The 17,981-nt window shown below is 43.0% G+C and overlaps 1 protein-coding gene across 2 annotated transcripts in view; it reads right to left on the bottom strand.

Moving 5' to 3' along the window:
• Positions 1 to 17,981, bottom strand: part of INPP5F (inositol polyphosphate-5-phosphatase F) — a 93,776-nt gene that overhangs the window by 34,898 nt on the left and 40,897 nt on the right. For both annotated transcript variants that reach the window (XM_059730073.1, XM_059730074.1), the window contains exon 3: positions 1,378 to 1,514. In XM_059730073.1, coding sequence (XP_059586056.1) covers positions 1,378 to 1,514 — 137 coding nt within the window. The remainder of the gene's footprint in view (positions 1 to 1,377; positions 1,515 to 17,981) is intronic.

Here is a 17,981-nt window from a genome sequence, read left to right on the forward strand (position 1 = left end):
GGAAGACCACCCCATGACCCCAAGGGCAGGGTGTGCTTGGCTTGTTGCCAGGAGCAGGGCGGGGGCGGGGGGGGCAGGGGCAGCGGTGCCCCTCTGCAGGCCACACAGGAGCCGTCCAGCCAGCCGGACACAGGGTGGAGCTCGCACAAGGCAGCTGCCACCGCCACCCACCACCCCGCTGCTCCACATCTGGCCATGCACCACTCCCCCCTTCCCTCCACCTTGCATCCAGCTGCCGGGAGTACACTTATTAAAAAGCTTGAAAACCCATGTCCTAACAGATCTTCAACCAATGCATGCTGGATACAATGTCTCAAAGATACTGAATTTATTGTACTGTATTTCAGTAAAATATCTTTCTGGTATACTGTAAGCCACAAAACAAATCTCTCTCTCACACACACACACACACACACACAAAAAAAATGGTAATTCATCTTCTAATGAAACTCCTGATTATCATAAATCATGGACTGCATGCTCCCTGTTTTATTGAGAGAAACTGGTGACTTCTTTATCTGTGGCAAACTATGCCCTTCCTCGAAGCATCACCAGTCTCACTCATGTGGTCACTGCAAGCTTCCTCAACAGGGCATAAGGAGACTAGCGAGCCTCTAGTCCTCTGCACTCTTTTCCTCCTCAACCAGGATGCAAGTCAGTACTGCCTCTGGGTTTTATTGAGTTTGTATGTTTTCCCCTCGTTCCTCTCCTTTAGGACAGTTCTCGAGTAGAGTAGTCATAGCAACAGAAGCCCCTTTAAGGCAACACAGGACTCTTATAGGAGGCACGTTACAAAATTGGTCCCAGGGCACCTATGCAGAAGCGTGCTGCCGCCTACTCAGGCCAAGCAATGCTCAAACTAAGAGGGTAAAATAGCACTCTTTCAACAGTACCAACACACACAGAGCCCTGGAAGGAGCTCGCCTATCTCCTAAAAGGGCAAGTTAGAGAAATTTCCTTTTTACAAGGTTCCTGTCCCACCTCATCTGTCTTACATTTATCAGGAGACTCAGCAGTAAGTTCCTTGCAAAATGATTTTCTGTTTTGTTAAAAGTCCACCTAAAAGAACTAGCTCTGGCTGTGAGTGGCTATTTGTCCTAGTGTTTTTCCATTTAAATGAAATGCCCTTCTACCCGAGTAAGAAAGGGTAACAAAGACAAGGGCGATAACAAAATGGTCTTTATGTACATGTCTGCACGTAGATATATTAGATGACATAAGAAAAATGGGTCCTGTGACCAGAAGGTGGTGTGAGCATATCTGCTGATTGGATATGCACACACATTTCATATTTAACCCTCTCTGTGCAGACAAAGCACTTTTTTTTCCCCTAACTGCTGGGCTTTTAAAATAGCAGTCACAATTTTAAAGTTATACCTCCAGCTCCAGATCCTGAGGCTCTGTTTCAGAGAGCGGAATCACTGCAATCTTGGTTATTTTGCACACTTCATGGCCTCCTGGGAGTTTGCCAATCAATGCTTTCTGCCGAATTAAAAGCAACCACCATGGTAGATCTGTGGGGGAGGGGGAAGATGGGGGGAGAAGACAGAGGGGAGAGAGAGTCATCAATAGAACAGAAATCACAGAGACAATCCTATTAAACCTCAAACATCTTAAAAAAAAAATTATAGACAGCTCCCTTCAGTTTTTACTGAATGACCATATTTACTCAGGAAAAATGGGTCCCGAGCAGACCCAGGAAGTAGTGAGGGACCCAGCACAGAGCCAGGGAGCAGCAAGGTGCAGGGTAGGCAAGTGACTGGGTTCAGACCGTCTGTTCCCCCGCTACTTGCTGCCCCACCACCGCTGCTCTCCCTGTCACAGTGATGGGGGAAAAGATTTTAAGACAACCCTCCAATAATTAGATTTTCTACATGTGAATTATAACAAATATTTAATTTTCCATGTGTAGAACTTAATTTGTAGGGGGTTATCTTAAATTCAAAGTTGTCTTGGATTTGGGTAAATACAGCATGTAGAAAGCGGGGGGCAGAGATCTACTACTTCATCTCTACCACATTGAAGTATTCAAAGACTCATTATTGTACAAACAAGCATGCAACTCCACTGTCATAAGTGTGGAAGATGTCAATGTACTTAATAATTACACTTGGAAAATTACCATCCAAATGTCAACAACACATTTAGCAGCTTGATTGCTAACACTCATATTTATTTCCTTTTCTTAGTTTTATTTGGAATGAATAATAATAATAATAATAATAATAATAATAATAATAATAATAATAATAATAATAATAATAGTTTTTCAACTTGTATAGCTGGCACTTTAAATACTCTTGCAAGGCAAAAAGAATGCATCTACGTTAAAAGAACAAGTCTAGCAACCTCTCCCACAAATTCCTGTATGACATACACAAAGCAAAATTTAGGCTTCATTCCAAAGCTGTTGGCAGCTTTCCAGTAGCTACCATTAAGTCGCAAACAGGAACTGCTGCCCCAAACTAGGATAAAGTAAGGTTCACCATTAACTAGAAGGCAAACAGTAAAGAATGCTCAAGACTGACTGGTAGAGAACAATATTAAACTTTCTGATGGCAGAAAAACATCTCCCTGAATTCCTTTGCTTGCTACTATTGCATTGATCTCCTGCAACAGAGCGACATTTATTAGAACGTTCTCCCTTTCTAGGCACAACATTGCATTGCATTCAGCATCTTCACTAATCAGAGCACATAACCAAACCCTCTTTGCCCTCAAACATCAAATAAGCTCACAAATCTAGTTTCAAGAGTCACTAAATATGGTTGGGAAAACGCACCTGAGAATGTTAATCCAGGGAAGAAAGAGGGTGCAAGATATCTCTGACAAAGGGATTGGTCAATAATCCAAAAAGTCTTAATTTCTTCTCTAATGAGCTCTTTCTTTAAAAGACTGCTTGCGGTTAGAGGTGCACTGATATAAAAATCGGTCCATACCAGATCAGCATGGATAAGAGGGAAATTTACATTATTGGCTATTGGCTTTTTTGGCCCTTCTAGTCGACAGCGGTCTCCAATACTTGTGCCTTCTGGCCAAGGCCCCCAGACGCCTGGGTTCTCTTGCCCACAGAGCCGGGGCTCCTGGACACCTGGGATCCCTCCCACGAGCTGGGGCAACCCCGGATATACCCCCATCCCCTCACTGGCGGCCCGGGCTGGGCTGGAGTGCAGCAGCTGCCCAGAACAGTTGCTGGGCACTGGCGTGGCGCAGGCCAGGGCGGGCACTGTAAGAGGTGCCAAATGCTGCAGAGATAACTGGGGCAGGAAGGGGTGGGCAGAGCATAGTAAGCTGCCCGGCCTGGCACGGCCCAGTGCAACTAAACTAGTAGTGCCCGGGAGTCTGCGCCACAGGGGCCAAGGCAGATCCTGAAAAGGGGCAAGGCAGCCTCTTTCCACCCCACTGTCAGAGCTGCTTGGGCTCTGGTCCCTCCCCGGAGCACATGGAAGCGCAGCCCCTCCCCCTCCTGGGGCGCACAGCAGAGTCCCATGTGCTCTGTGCCTGGCTGCACCTGCTACCAGTGTGTCAGAGGCTTCACGAGGCATGGGGAGGGGGACAAACAGCTGCTGTGGGTCTGACTCTGGCCCCAGCTCAGGCTCACAGCTGAAGTGGGAGGCACAACAGCTGCCTGCCGCCCTCCTCCCCCCAAATCTAAGAGGCAGGGCTCTTCCACATGCTCCATGCACATTGAGGGGGTTGTTTTACATCCGAGGCACTGGGGTAGGCGCTGCCCCATGGGGGACAGGGCCCCTCGCAGCTGCACCCCTCCGCAAGATGCACTCTGCCCACCTCGCCCCAGCACTCAAGCCCCTCTTGTAGCCAGATGGCCACTCACCGCCGCAGGCAGCCACCCCCCCTCCGCTGTGTGCAGCAGTGTACTTCCCCGGCCTCTCAGCCCAACCGGGTCCTGCCCTTCCCAGGGCCATGTCCATTCAGTCCCATGGCCCTGCCCTTCCCAGGGCAGAGGGAAGAGAGCAGGTTACCTGGTCCAGAGACCATCCAGCCCTGGGCAGCCAGGCAGGCTCAGGCAGCTGCACCCAAGCTGGGATTGAAGGGTAGGGGCTGAAGGGCTCTGCCAGTCGCAGGCACTGCTAAGCTAGCCCCATCTGCTGCAACTGGCACAGGCACTTTCAATGTGCTCCAGGACTAGGAAATGACCTGCTTGCCTAGGAAATGACCTGCTGGGTGGCACAGAAGCAGAAAGGGATCTTGGAGTCCTAGTGGACTCCAAGATGAACATGAGTCGGCAGTGTGACGAAGCCATCAGAAAAGCTAATGGCACTTTATCGTGCATCAGCAGATGCATGACGAATAGGTCCAAGGAGGTGATACTTCCCCTCTATCGGGCGCTGGTCAGACCGCAGTTGGAGTACTGCGTGCAATTCTGGGCACCACACTTCAAGAGGGATGCGGATAACCTGGAGAGGGTCCAGAGAAGGGCCGCTTGTATGGTTAAGGGCTTGCAGGCCAAGCCTTACGAGGAGAGACTAAAGAACCTGGACCTTTTCAGCCTCCGCAAGAGAAGGTTGAGAGGCGACCTTGTGGCTGCCTATAAGTTCATCACGGGGGCACAGGAGGGAATTGGTGAGGTTTTATTCACCAAGGCGCCCCTGGGGGTTACAAGAAATAACGGCCACAAGCTAGCAGAGAGCAGATTTAGACTGGACATTAGGAAGAACTTCTTCACAGTTAGAGTGGCCAAGGTCTGGAACAGGTTCCCAAGGGAGGTGGTGCTCTCCCCTACCCTGGGGGTCTTCAAGAGGAGGTTGGATATGCATCTAGCTGGGGTCATCTAGACCCAGCACTCTTTCCTGCCTATGCAGGGGGTCGGACTCAATGATCTATTGAGGTCCCTTCCGACCCTAACATCTATGAATCTATGACTGGGGAGGAGGCGCATTAGAGTGGCTCAGAGAGCCTATAAAACATGTTCTTAAACTATGTTCTTAAATTCAAGGATCCAGACATTAAAATTACAAAACATTTATGTAAGACATTGTCGGGTACGCCAAAACAGTTACTTATACCATAGCTTTTGGTCCCAAAAAAAAAAACATGAAAAGGAAAGTTATAAAATTCCAAGGCAGGATAAGAAAGCAGATCAGGAAGTGATTATGGAGATAAAGTATGACCTAAAGGAACATCAAGAACAATGGCCATGGAAGAGTCAGTTATTCAGAGATTGTGTGCTGCTATAAGAGATAAATTAAGAATGACTTCCCTGAACAACTTTTTGGAGATTACATAAAAAAAGAAAATTCCAATTTACGTATACACTTCCTTTCGCCTTCAGTAAAATGCCCATAGCTGCTTATCATTTTAGAAAACTGTGACTGTAATTTTTAATTCTGTTGTTTTGTTTGTTTTTTTAACTGATTTAATGTTTGTTTTTCTACTCTATTTAATGAGCTAAGGAGGAACAGATGGCAATTGCTAATTTAAAGCCCCCTACCTATTAAAATAACCCAAATGCCTGCAATGTTTTACTAAAATAGGAAGTTATTTTAGAGTATTGCTCCAACTAGTAGTCAGCATCATTCATCAGAGCTCCATTTTTAAATGCTGCTTCTCTTACTTTCTAAACTATTCAGTGTTTAACATCAAATATAGGTTGTGTATTGTGTAACCACAGTTTCCTACCTACCCCTAACAAGATGACAGCACTAAAATACTCCAAGCCCTAACTCTGCATGTCACATGACTTCTATGAACACTTCTGGCCTATTTCTGAGCAAAGTCAAGCACAAATACATTGTCACTGCGCTTGTCACTTTGGGACACCCTGACCTTGCTGTTTACCTCAAACCAAGTATCGAAATAAGATGTGCTTTTTATAACACTGGCTGAAGGGAGAGATAGCAATAGTCAGGCCCTCTTATGGAACTAGCTTTATAATTTAATAAAGAATTGCTCTTTTCATTCAGTCTTTATTAATCTACCCACTAGGGAAATGAACTTTCACTTCAGAGGAAAAAAGACCTCCTTTCAGTTTTCTTGATCTTCTGGACATCAGCCATCATTTGGTGAGTCAGTATGCAGTCAACACAGGAAGAAAAGAAAAATGCCACATAGGTTAAAGGAGGGTCATTACATCGGGTGGTGATGCAGTCATGAGCAAGGAACAGAAGCATGTGGTTACAACATAGGCTATTTATTAAAAGCAACCCAGAACTAATATAAAAAATTAGCTCTATTTGTGAGTAGAGAGCAATGAAAAAGCATCAGACGCAAAGGGCTTTAGCCTCTTCACTTCCTTGCAGGAGCAGATGGTGGAAAACACCCTCTCTTAGCCACACCTACGTACATTTTATACCCATCTTCTAACGAAACATCAACAATCCAGATCTAGAGTTTAACTTTCAGTGGAAGATGGTAGAGTATTTGATGAAGAACCGTTTTACAGCATTCAGCTAGTTATCAATTAACAAACTAATGACTATGCAATGGCTAGTTACACATTTATTTTGAATGATGGCAGAGATGCCTATTTGGCCTCTTCATTGGGTTTAGATTATTTTTAGATGTAAGGCAGATGTTTTCAAAGCTTGTGAAGTCTGCCAGCACTGGTGTAATACACTCCTTGGCTAGGGATAAAAATTACACATAGACCAGTATAAGTGATTGGAAACCAGTTCAAATCTGTAACACAACAGGGCTAAGTACACAGTCAAAAAGCCCAAAGCCAAGTCAATTCAATCTTCACAGGTTAATCTAAACTGCATAGATTGAACCAATAAGCAAGTGAACAGACATTCACTTTTGATTCTGGAAATGCAGTCACATGACTGCAGTGGCCCAGGGCAGAAGCTGGGGGATGCCAGACCACACTTCTTCTCAGCTGGAGCAACAGCTTGGGCCAAGGCTTGCCTGCCCAACCCAAGGTTGTGGGGGGGGGGGAGGGGGCTTCAGGGGAGGTGCAAAGCATCATGGGATGCTGGGGGACTGAGTTAACTTGAAACTGGAAGGGATCTAGGACAGAAGTTCAATAAACCAATTTAACCTAAATCAGTTAAGTCTGATACTATATCCATCCAGGTTCCTCTTAAACCAGTTTCAACCATTTTGAAAGTGGTTTATGTGCACAGAATTTCTGTTGTGTTACAGATTTGTGTGTAATTTATGTGTAATTTCTGTTCCCAGCCCAGGAGTTCAGTGCACATAAACTGCTTTCAAAATGGCCAGAAGTGGTTTAAGATAAACTTGGACAGATGTAGTATCACACTTAACTGATTTACGTTGACTGAACTTCTGTCCCATATCCAATCCAGATTCAAGTTAACTCATAATCCCCCAGCCTCCCATGCACCTCCCCCACAAACCCCACCTCGTAGTGTGGATTAGCTAGCCTTGGCCCAAGCTGTCTACTCCAGCCCAGCAAACAGGTGTGCTCTAGCACCCCCCAGGTTCTGGTCTGGGCCAGGCCACTTCAGGCATGTAGCTGCATTTCCAGAATCAAAAGTGAATGTCTGTTCACTTGCTTATCGGTTCAATCTACTCAGCCTAGACGAACTTGCAAAGATTGAATCGATTCAGCCTCGGGCTTTTGGACCACCTGCACTTAGCCCTTGTAATTATCCATGCTAAGTAAACCAAGAATTCCTTCTGTCAGTTTAAGGAGCAGTCCCAAAAGTGAATTAAAGTAATTCAGCCTAGCCACTGTAGCAGAAATGCATAAGCACTGCAAGGTTCATGTGACCTTTTTCCTAAAAAGGCTTGCAAGTCACGAGAAGCCTCTCTCCTTTGGAACAATCCAAGATTGCAGAAGCAGTGTTGTAGGAGGTGAGCAGGAGGCTCGTGAAGTAGACTAAAATTGCCTAACAGTTCATGTTTCCTTAAAACCTTCTCTAGCTGAAATAATGCAAGTACGTAAGATTACAGACAAACTAAAGCATCTTCTAAGGTCCAAATAAGCCAATGCAATTTTGTTCCCTCTTCCCTTTAACACAAAACCAGACTCTGTCATCTTCCCAGTTTTTTCCTGCAGATATGCAGATAGAAGCTCCTAAAAACCCTTGAATACAACTAAACAGAGATTCTTGGTTAACAAGGAAACTTAGATTTGAAGGGCTTCTTCCATCCAAGATGATGGGGCTGAAAGCTCTTAGCCTTACCAGTTAAGTGGAGAGCTCAGAAAAGTATGACATACAAAGCAAATCTTAAAAAAGAGAGAAAAAAAAATCTGGCAGCAGCTTCCTCTAGCTTTTTTTTTTGTTGTTTGTTTCTAAGAAACAGGTCATATACATCCTGTGCTACATAATTTATTTTTGAAGATACTATTCTGAATTGCATAGAATAATGTAATGGCACCCAGATTAAGGTAAACATGTTTTTTCAGCTTTTCAGGTTCCCATATCGTGATCTACACAAAAACCAAAACACTTCCATAGGCAGATAAGGCCCTTTGGGTAGATATGATGTCTTTTATTAGACCACCTAAAGTTGGCAAAATTGTTTTTTTGCAAGCTTTTGAGCACAAACACCCTTCTTTAGTTGTAAGGAGAGTGTGAAGAAAGGTTTTTTTCATAATGTTCAGTTGGTCTTATTATGATATCACATCTACCCAAAGAACCTTGTTTGCCCATGTCCTTAAACCAACACAGCTACGACCAACAACACTAAAGATACTTTCATATAATCTTACTGGAATCCTTGTACTAAAATCTCAGGAAAGCAACTTGCTGTCCTATGTGACTGCATGGCCATCAGCAATAGGATCCGGACCATATTGGAACCCCTGGTACAATTTAATAAAAATGGTAAAAGTGAATAAAGGGCTTATGTTTTGAAAGGGCAAGTGGGGGAAGGGAAGGCAGGCAGTGGAAATTACAAACCAAAAAAGCTTGGAGAGCAGCAGTAGATACTAGTTGGCACCCATCAGGCTCCAGAATTCACAGTAATTTTTTACTTCTCTATAACCGTGTAAAAGATCTAGCTTAAAAGAACCCTATCAAAGTAGATGTGGCCTAAAATTTGACAATAGCAAGGAAAAGCTTAGCTCTAGCATTTACTGTACTGGAGAAGGGCATTTGCACCTAATATCTGAAGGTCAAACTCCTACTACTCACTAGTGAGCCTCTTTCCCCAGTTTACTGTTAAATTCTGTTTAGATGCACTCAGTCAGAGTAGACAGAGGAGCCCAGCAAGTTCCTTCACAGAACCAAAACAGTGACCAATCTGCAACTGGAGACACTAGCTAACTGGCTTTGGTTTCCATCAGAAGGATTTTTTCCTTTTTCTGGGAGTGTCCTATTCCAGGATATTGAGGACTATATACACAAGAGGTTGGAGGAGAAGAACTAGGCTTGGTAGAATCTCTGGAGCAACACGATGCAAGCTGGTGTCCTAACAGAATCAACCACAGTTAAGGGTGATTTGACCCAGTTGATTGCTTGCAACAGAGGCTATATTTTAGAGAGGAAAAAAAATTAAATTAATAGTTTATGTAGCAAGACACCATAAAGGTAAAACTCTTTGATACTTTATCCTTAGGTGATATACCCAATGCAAACAAAGTAAGGGATGCTCACTGAAGCTTCCAGTGCAAAGAAAATGTCCCTTTCTCAATGCAAAATACAAAACCCGCAAGAACAATATGCAATGCTCATCTCCAAACATTTACAATGGTATAAGAGCTGTGTTTCTCAAAGATGCATATCACATAACTAACGTCACAAAACTTCCTCTGGCTTTTAGACAATAGCTATTATCTCCTCTCCCCACTACCTGCTGGATGACATTTAATGTTTCAGGCTTGGGTTTTCTTGCACTACTAGATAGGACAAAAGAAACAGCAAGCCCAGAAATGTGACAGATTGGATCCAAAGTGGCAGAGATAAAACAGAGACCATGCTATCATAAGTATTCATGCTTGAAAGGATTTCAACTAAAAGCAGAAAAAGTGAAGCTCATGAGCAAGGAGCAAGGTGCTTAGTGCTTGGAAAAGCTGCAAAGTGCAGCTAGCAACAAGAAGGAAATTATGAGGTGCAATTCTCAAGTAGCCATTAATGAAAGTATCTATTATTACTTCCAGCTCTCACTGGCAGTGGTAAATCAGGCTACTTAGCAGGCAATTCTAAATAGTTTTGTTTTTTTTTAAACAAAGCCACTTGCATCTTCAGAACACATATTAGTTTAGGAGTATGCAAAAAAATCGTAGCAACAAACATTACCAGAAACAACTTTGCTGGTATAATAGCAACCTACAAGTGGGGGGCAGGGGGAATACAATTAAAAAAATACGCTGAAAATGAAAACTAAGACTGAAACCATTAACATATTTTCACTAGTCTGCTCTTACAACTGAATGGCCCAAAATTTTAAATGTCAGCAAATGGAAACTGCCATGATTTTTTAGCAAACAGAACTACAGCTATTTTGAATGGATGTATTAACTAAGTTGAGTCATAAACCAAAACAATAACTGTACTACAACTACTGTTAAATATATATCTGTATTTACTGCTTATTGTACTACAAGCAATAATAAGCGCATGCAAATTTTAGGCTTGTGTCAGTTATACTTCTTGCACCTCCTCAGTTAATCTTTATACTAAAATTCAAGATTGTAATGTCAAGAAGATTTTCTAGCATTCCTCAATATATATAGACTTTCCTGCACCAAAAAAAATGCAGAAGACCTGTTTTTAGTGGTGAATAAATTGTTTTGTTGTTTTGCCAGCAATCTTAGCACTGCTGTGTAAATGAGTTACTTCCTGATAAATTAGCTTAATTTCTACTTAGCACCTCCCAACTCCAGATGCCTGTAAACACCACCCTCAACTTCATAAAGAGTTGAGATACCGAATGACAATTCAGTTTGCCCAACATCAGGGAAGTCTGACACTCACTGAATGCTGTCAGACTAACATCCACCACACTAACGAAGCTCGCAGGAGACTCCTATGAAGATTCCCATGCACGGATTACCTAAACCACGTCAGCCACGCTGGTGCCTGCCTCCAAAGTGTGTGAGCCACCCATTGCTAACTGGGAATAGCAAGTGCTGCTAAGCAGAGTCCAGCCAGCTGCCTGTGGCTAGGGACAGATATTACACACAAACTGGTTTAAGCTATTAGAAACTGGTTTAAACCTGTAACAGAACAGATGTTCAGTGCACATAAACCAGTTTCAAAATGGCTGAAACCGGTTTGAGATAAACCTGGTTGAATGTAGTATCAGACTTAACTGATCCGAGTCAAACCGGTTTATGCAATGCCTGTCCCAGACCCCTTGCTGTTAAACCAGACTCCGCCAGCATCCCAGCATGCTCTCGGGGCTGGGCTGGGCTCTCTGTTCCCCAGCAGAGTTGGCCCCTCCCCTCTGCTCCCTGGCTGCAGCTCTGGCAGAGACTGCCTGGCATTCCCCTGCTCCCCCCCCACCACTCCCTGCTAAGCAGGGATCCCCTGTCCCTTCTGCCTTACACAGACACCTCTCAGCATTAACTAGCATACCGCATGCTAGCTACATCCCTGCTGTAGGAGACGGGATAAAGGACAGTGGCTTAGGGCTCTTTGGAGCTAATCAACAGGACAGCTGGTAATGTCCCTCTTTCCTTCCTTGGAACAAGTTGTTTAACAAGAACTGGAACTAATGAGAGATCTATGTGTTTTGATGATGCAGTGATAAATGCTGTGTAAACCCTTGCTGGCTCCCTCACTGACCAGCAAGCAGGGGGAACCCCTTCCTAATCAGAGTGCCCTGCAAGGGGGAGGGAGGGGGGGGGGGGGGAAATGGGGCTGGCCACACCACCACCCTCAGCTCAGTACTTTGGAAAGGAAGGAAGGGCTGCTCTAGCACTCCCCAGCTTCTAGCCTGGGCCACTGAAGGCATGTACCTATTTTCAGTCCAGAGGGGATGTCTATATGGTTACAAACTAATTCAGCCTAGGCAGGTTAGACTAACCTTCAAAGATTGAATCGACTCAAGCTCAGGCTTTTTGAATGGCTATCCCTAGCCTGTGTGGCTGATTTTAACCAGTCACCTTGCTTCCTAGAATTACTCAGAACCAAATGCAAATCAAGCTCAACTAATGGGGTAAGCAACCAGAAACTTTTGCCCCACCCATCCACAATGCCCACCAATGCAGCACATTTTATTTTAGCCAAATGGGCACAATCGGTTATCTGAGCTACATTTGGTCAGCTTACTTGATGCTAACCATCTATCAGCCTCACACCTAGTACTAAATGACCACCCGGGGTTACTAGGAATAATGGCCACAAATTGTTAGAGAGAAGGTTCAGGCTGGACATCAGGAGACATTACTTTACAGTTAGGGCTGCTAGGCTCTGGAATGGGCTCCCAAGTGAGGTGGTACTCTCTCCTACCTTGTGGGTCTTCAAGAGGAGGCTGGACAGATATTTGGCTGAGGTGATATGATCCCAACACCCGTTCCTGCCCAGGGCAGGGGGTCAGACCTGATGATCTGTTTAAGTCCCTTCCGACTCTAAGTACTATGATACTATGATACTTTCCACACAGCCAGAACCAACAAGCCTGTGCTACCTGTGCAGTAATACCCAACTCCTAAAACTGGCTGTCTTAAGGATCTGACCTGGACACTTAAACCCCAAGTCTCACTGACATTCAGTAAGAGTCAAGAGTCTAAGGAAAGTATAAAACCTTGGCTAGTCAACTTTCTACATGACAAAGATAAGTGTACTAGTAAGCAGTAAGGACAGGTCACTCTGTCTGAATCAGCTGAACTATCACAAATTACTACACTGGTGGGGAGAACGGGATGCAGACTATACTACCGGATAAGATGCATTTGAAAAAGCAGAGACTCAGAAACGCTCTGAGTTTACAGCTAAGCACCTGAATAAGAACTCCAAGTATAAGGGTGTGTCTGTTTCAGAAGGGTCTAATGCAATCCTGCAATAGGTAAAAGGGGATCTCGTCTCTGTAACAGTATTCCAACAATGTACTCAATTTTAATATCCACAATCAAGGAGGATGTGAAAATATTGGAGGTGGTTTAAAGGAAGGCTACAAAATAGTCGACAAACTGGAAAAACAAGTCTGATGATGCAGAACACCCCAACCTATTCAGCTTATCGAAGGTAAAGTTAAGATTCACCTTTGGTACAGTGACTTGACCACTGTGTGCACATACTTAAAAATAAAAAAAAGGAGTTCTACTGACTGGATATGTAAGAACAGGCTTGATCTCCTAGTAATCTGTTCTGTCCTTAGAACATTAGAATCTTTGAAATGCAGCTAAATTAGATAATTAACTAAGGGTCCCAAGTATGAGATAAAGCGCCAATCCCAGCTCAGTTTCTCTCACAATCAAAAGATGCTGACCTACTTTCAAGGGACATCTACTCAAAATCATAAGAGTGAGCTTGCTTCAGTGAGGTGTACCTTGTTTTGTTTTGTTTTTTAATTAAGGTATCCACACGTAGCTGAAGAGTTCTTGCTCAGTAGCCCGTTCCTTCTCCGAACAAAGGGTTTGATCCTGAAAGAGTTTAGCACCTGCAACTAATTGACATCAAGGTGTTTGGTGTGACAACATAATGGCTTGAGAGGAAAGACAACATAATGGCTTGTTCACACTATAGAAATTTGGCAGAGACCATCTTGGTGCCAAAAATGGTTTGCCCTTGTCTACATCAACAACTAAAACTATTTTAAGCGCTGGTTCCCACCTATTATCAATTAATACTTTTTTTTTTTGCGCTATGTACACGTGCCTGGTGTCTAAGCCAGACATCTCAACTGGATCATCCATTCACAGGGAAGTCTTCAGAACAACTGGAAAATGACCAAAAACCCATAAGCCATTTTATTATTCCTCTTAAATTTCCCCAATGACACAGATTGGTTCAGAAATATTTTACCCAAGATTAATTAAAACTATCTGAGCTGAGTTGTGTTATCTTGTTCAAACCAGCTCAGTATACAACAGTCCATAAACCTAAAAATCTGGCATGCGCAGAACTGGAGACATGATATGAGAAAGCTCTGGGAAAGAAAGGAAGACTGTTTCATACTTGCGTAACACTAGAAAGCCTTTATTGATTTCTTCTACCTGTTATTCTAATCACAAAAACAAACATATATACTATGTGCAAAGTAACTGAAATAACAGAACGTCTGAACAGGAATTAAAGAGATTGTGGAAATGCTTATTAGTTCCATCTTATACCAAAGGACTGCTTTCCCCTCTACCCCCTAAACAGGAAAACTTGTTCTTACTATTGAAGATAACAGAAAAATTCCACTATTTTAAAAAAGGAGGTCTCTAATAAAGGAGTCTCATTATTATTTCTATACCAAAATGAAGGTCAAAGTGAGGAGTCATACACTGCTAGCATGGGTATGTCACATACCACATACTAAATTATGTATCCCAATTTATGACATTTTGAGGAGTGGGGATGGAGGGGGGGAAGATGTCAGCATACTTGCTGCTAAGCTCTTACATAGCATACTATCTAATTTTTAACCCAGTACTGGTATTAACTGGTACACTGAGTTGCTCAAGACTAGCATTCCAGACGCAAGCATCAGTTTAATACTATTTTTTTTGTGTATACACACACACACACACACACACGTGTGTGTAATAAATGCACAAGAAAAAAAAAACATAAGAATTATTTTTAAACCACCTGTTAAAATGATTCTTAAGTGATGGCCAGTTTAACAGATGTTAAGCCTCTTAAAATGCCTGATTTAAAACTACATTAGCTTCTCAGCTCATCATTTTTAACCTTTTTTATCATTACCTTGAATCTTGCTGTGGGCTACTTATAGCTTCCACCCCCATGTTTAGTCACTCAGGGACACTGGATAGTAAAAATTCTTACATTTAATGCCTTCCTGCTTCTAATTTTTTCATCTTCCTGAAGCTGTCTTTCTTCACAACAAACACGCTATCTCTTTTTCGCATTGCTGTGCTATGAAGCAGTTTCCCTTTGGTGAAGGTTAACTAGAAGCAGGATAAGTGAGTACATATATTTCCACTTCACTCTTCGCAAATTTGGCGAACACCTTTCTTTCTTTATTTATATAATAGGGTTTTAACACAGCATTTCAGCTGTCCCAAAGCAATGCAATATACCATCATACAGAAGACAGGGTAGAATCGCACCTTACAGACCAACTAGATTAAAGATGTAGTTTAGGAAAACTTATGCAACTCGTTTGCTACCCACAGCCAACCTATGGCCCCACGTCATCCAGCAAGCAGGGGTCCCCACAGCTCTGGAAATCTGGTGGTGGAAGAGTGGTAGCACCCTCCATGCCTCCACTGCCAAATTTCTGGACCCATGGGGAGCCCTGGGCCCTGAGCTCAGGATTGGGCAACTGATTCTAGTTTATAGGGCTGGTCACCAGGCTCCCAGGACCTGGTGCCCAGCATGCTCAGGCAAGAGAGGGGCCAACACCAGGCTCCTGGGCCCAATCTTGGTGCCTTAAGCTCGATCCAACCTAGTGACCAACCCCACCCCATTCATCTGGCCCACTGAGTTGGTCTATAGAAGACAGAACTCCTCCCTCATCATCAGCACTCCCTCACAGAGGAGGATGATTGTCTTCCCCAATTGCTTTATCTGCGGGTCCAAAGATGTCTGATGAGGCCAACCTGGGATCAGACTCAGTTGCAACTTGGGCACGTGTTTCTGTATGGCACTACCTTACCACATGCCCGACTTCAGACTAACAGTCTCTCTCCCTGTGCATATTATCTTGCTATCAGATGCATGCAAAACTGGTAGCATTGAAGGCAGCACATTCAACTCTAAGCCAGAGAAGAGTTTTGCAATGCTCTCTATTAACTCCCCTAGTCCAAGAACTACTGATCATCAATGCCCGAGTGCTGAACGGTATCCTACTTCATTGCAGTGTAGTACCCTTAAAAACTTCCACAGTTTGAGAGAAATTATTTGTCAGAGATGCTTTCATTCTCAGACAGTGTCTTTTAGTCAAGAAATTTAAAATTTAAAATAATACTAGTACTAATAATATAAACACCCTCAAACAACTGCACTTTGGATGCTTGCTCGGGGGCCTGATAAATCAAATGCAGCCTAAAATGTCACAAGGATTAGCGTCCTTTACTCCCACATCAACCGTCCATCCCCCATTTCCTCCCCACCCCAAACTCAATTTAGAAGAGGGAACTGCTTGGTTTATTTTTCATAAAGGATTGATGATTTGCTTCAGATATGGATTAGAATGCTTCATTTACACACCTAGCTGTGCCCCATCATCATAACGTAAAGAGAGGAGGCTAGGAAATGCTGCTGTCCCATAATAGAAATAGCAGTGATAACACCACCAGCGTAACAAATGCAGCCACAGACTAAAGCAATTGCTAAGAATGCGGTAACTCTTTCTAATGCTGATTTGATTACTTATTCATGAGATCAAGGATTCTATTTAACTTCTCTAATGCAGCAGAGTATCCATTTCTTATCTGACAGATAGCAAGGGTCTGATCCATTTCACCATTTAATCCTGTCCTGTAACTCATCTGAAGCTTTAGCTGAATTAATCTCATTGCTAAAGTCACTTTTCTAAATGTTGAATAGCATTTATGAAAACATAAGAAAACAAACACTAACAAAGCAGGAATCATTTTTTTTTCCTGGCTAGGCCATCTTCCCCTCCAAGCTGTTGATGCTAGTATAGGGCCTCTCCTAAATTTTACCAAATTGTTATACTTTTTCTACAGAACATCCCAGCCACAAGTTAGTTAAACAAAAAGTCAATAAAAAAACCCACTGTTTTAAATGTGAACAGCTGCATTTTACTGAAGTCATTAATCTTATTCCAATTTATACTTCTATGTTATTCAGAAAAAATGTTCCTCTCAATCACAAAAAAAAAAGAGTAAAACAAGCAGTAGTTTTGATCATTAAAAATCAAAATATTAGAGAGAATGGATTTTAAAAAGTCTTCATGTTGCAAAATATACAAATGGATGGTACTAATACATCAAACTTGTGTCAGAACAGAAATCTGAGAACCAATCATGCAAAGTACAATTAAAAACAAAATGCAAAAACGGACGGCCTGCATTGTCGAGATTGACAAGCATATGCAAAGAGTCAAAAACAGCACCCCAAAGTCTGAGGTATTAGCTTTTACTCTTGACTCAGGGCAGATGTCAGAAACTCAGAACAGCCTTCTCACCAAAATAAAAGGAAAAGGGAATTTACAAAGAAGGTCGGTCCAGTTGCCCACTTGAGTATATGAACAGCAGTAGTCAGCTTAGTTCAGTAAGTAAGCCACTTCCGGATGGAAAACTGGTACATCCTGTTGAGACAGCTAGTCATCACAGCTGACAGATGAATACACTTCACTATCTACCATTTTTTCATTGGTGTGGGACACACTAGTTCACAAGGAAAAGTTCTGATGGACAGCCAGATGGATTATTACAAGGCCAATAGGACAAAAGAAAGAAGGAGCTAGCAGCAGGAACCCAATTAATGTTGACCTCAACTTTCTATTACTATACCACACAGCTAGCAGTCTGCTTCCCTCAGAGAGATGCCAATGTCACTCTACCAAAGGCAACCAGGATTGCCTGGTTTCTCCTACATAGGTTTGCAGTAGCTAGCACTTGACAGAGGTGCATAGTGAAAGGCATTCTGGGATTCAACAGCACGAAGTGCTCTTTCCACTCTTCCCACTTCATTTTTTGTTCCATTAATCTGGTTGAGGCATCTACCTATCTTCTACAATTGTCCCAGGGCTTATCTATACATGGAAATATCCTCTCCTAAATAACACCATAACTTGACAAGGCCTTGGTCTCATTTACAAACTTTCTATGGCTGGAATTTTGGATATTGGAGAAGCTGTACCAATCTACATTTTTCTTAACTGCCATGCGTAGTCTTTTGATGTTATTCTGTTCAATGCACTTCAATCACAGCAGTAGCATAGTTTTTGCCAGGTATGCACAAAACACCATAGGGAAAGACTTGTTAATTCTGTAGTCAAACTGAAATTAAAATGTTACTGTT

The sequence above is a fragment of the Alligator mississippiensis genome, chromosome 6, assembly GCF_030867095.1.
Source record: "Alligator mississippiensis isolate rAllMis1 chromosome 6, rAllMis1, whole genome shotgun sequence".
Taxonomy (NCBI): Eukaryota; Metazoa; Chordata; order Crocodylia; family Alligatoridae; genus Alligator; species Alligator mississippiensis.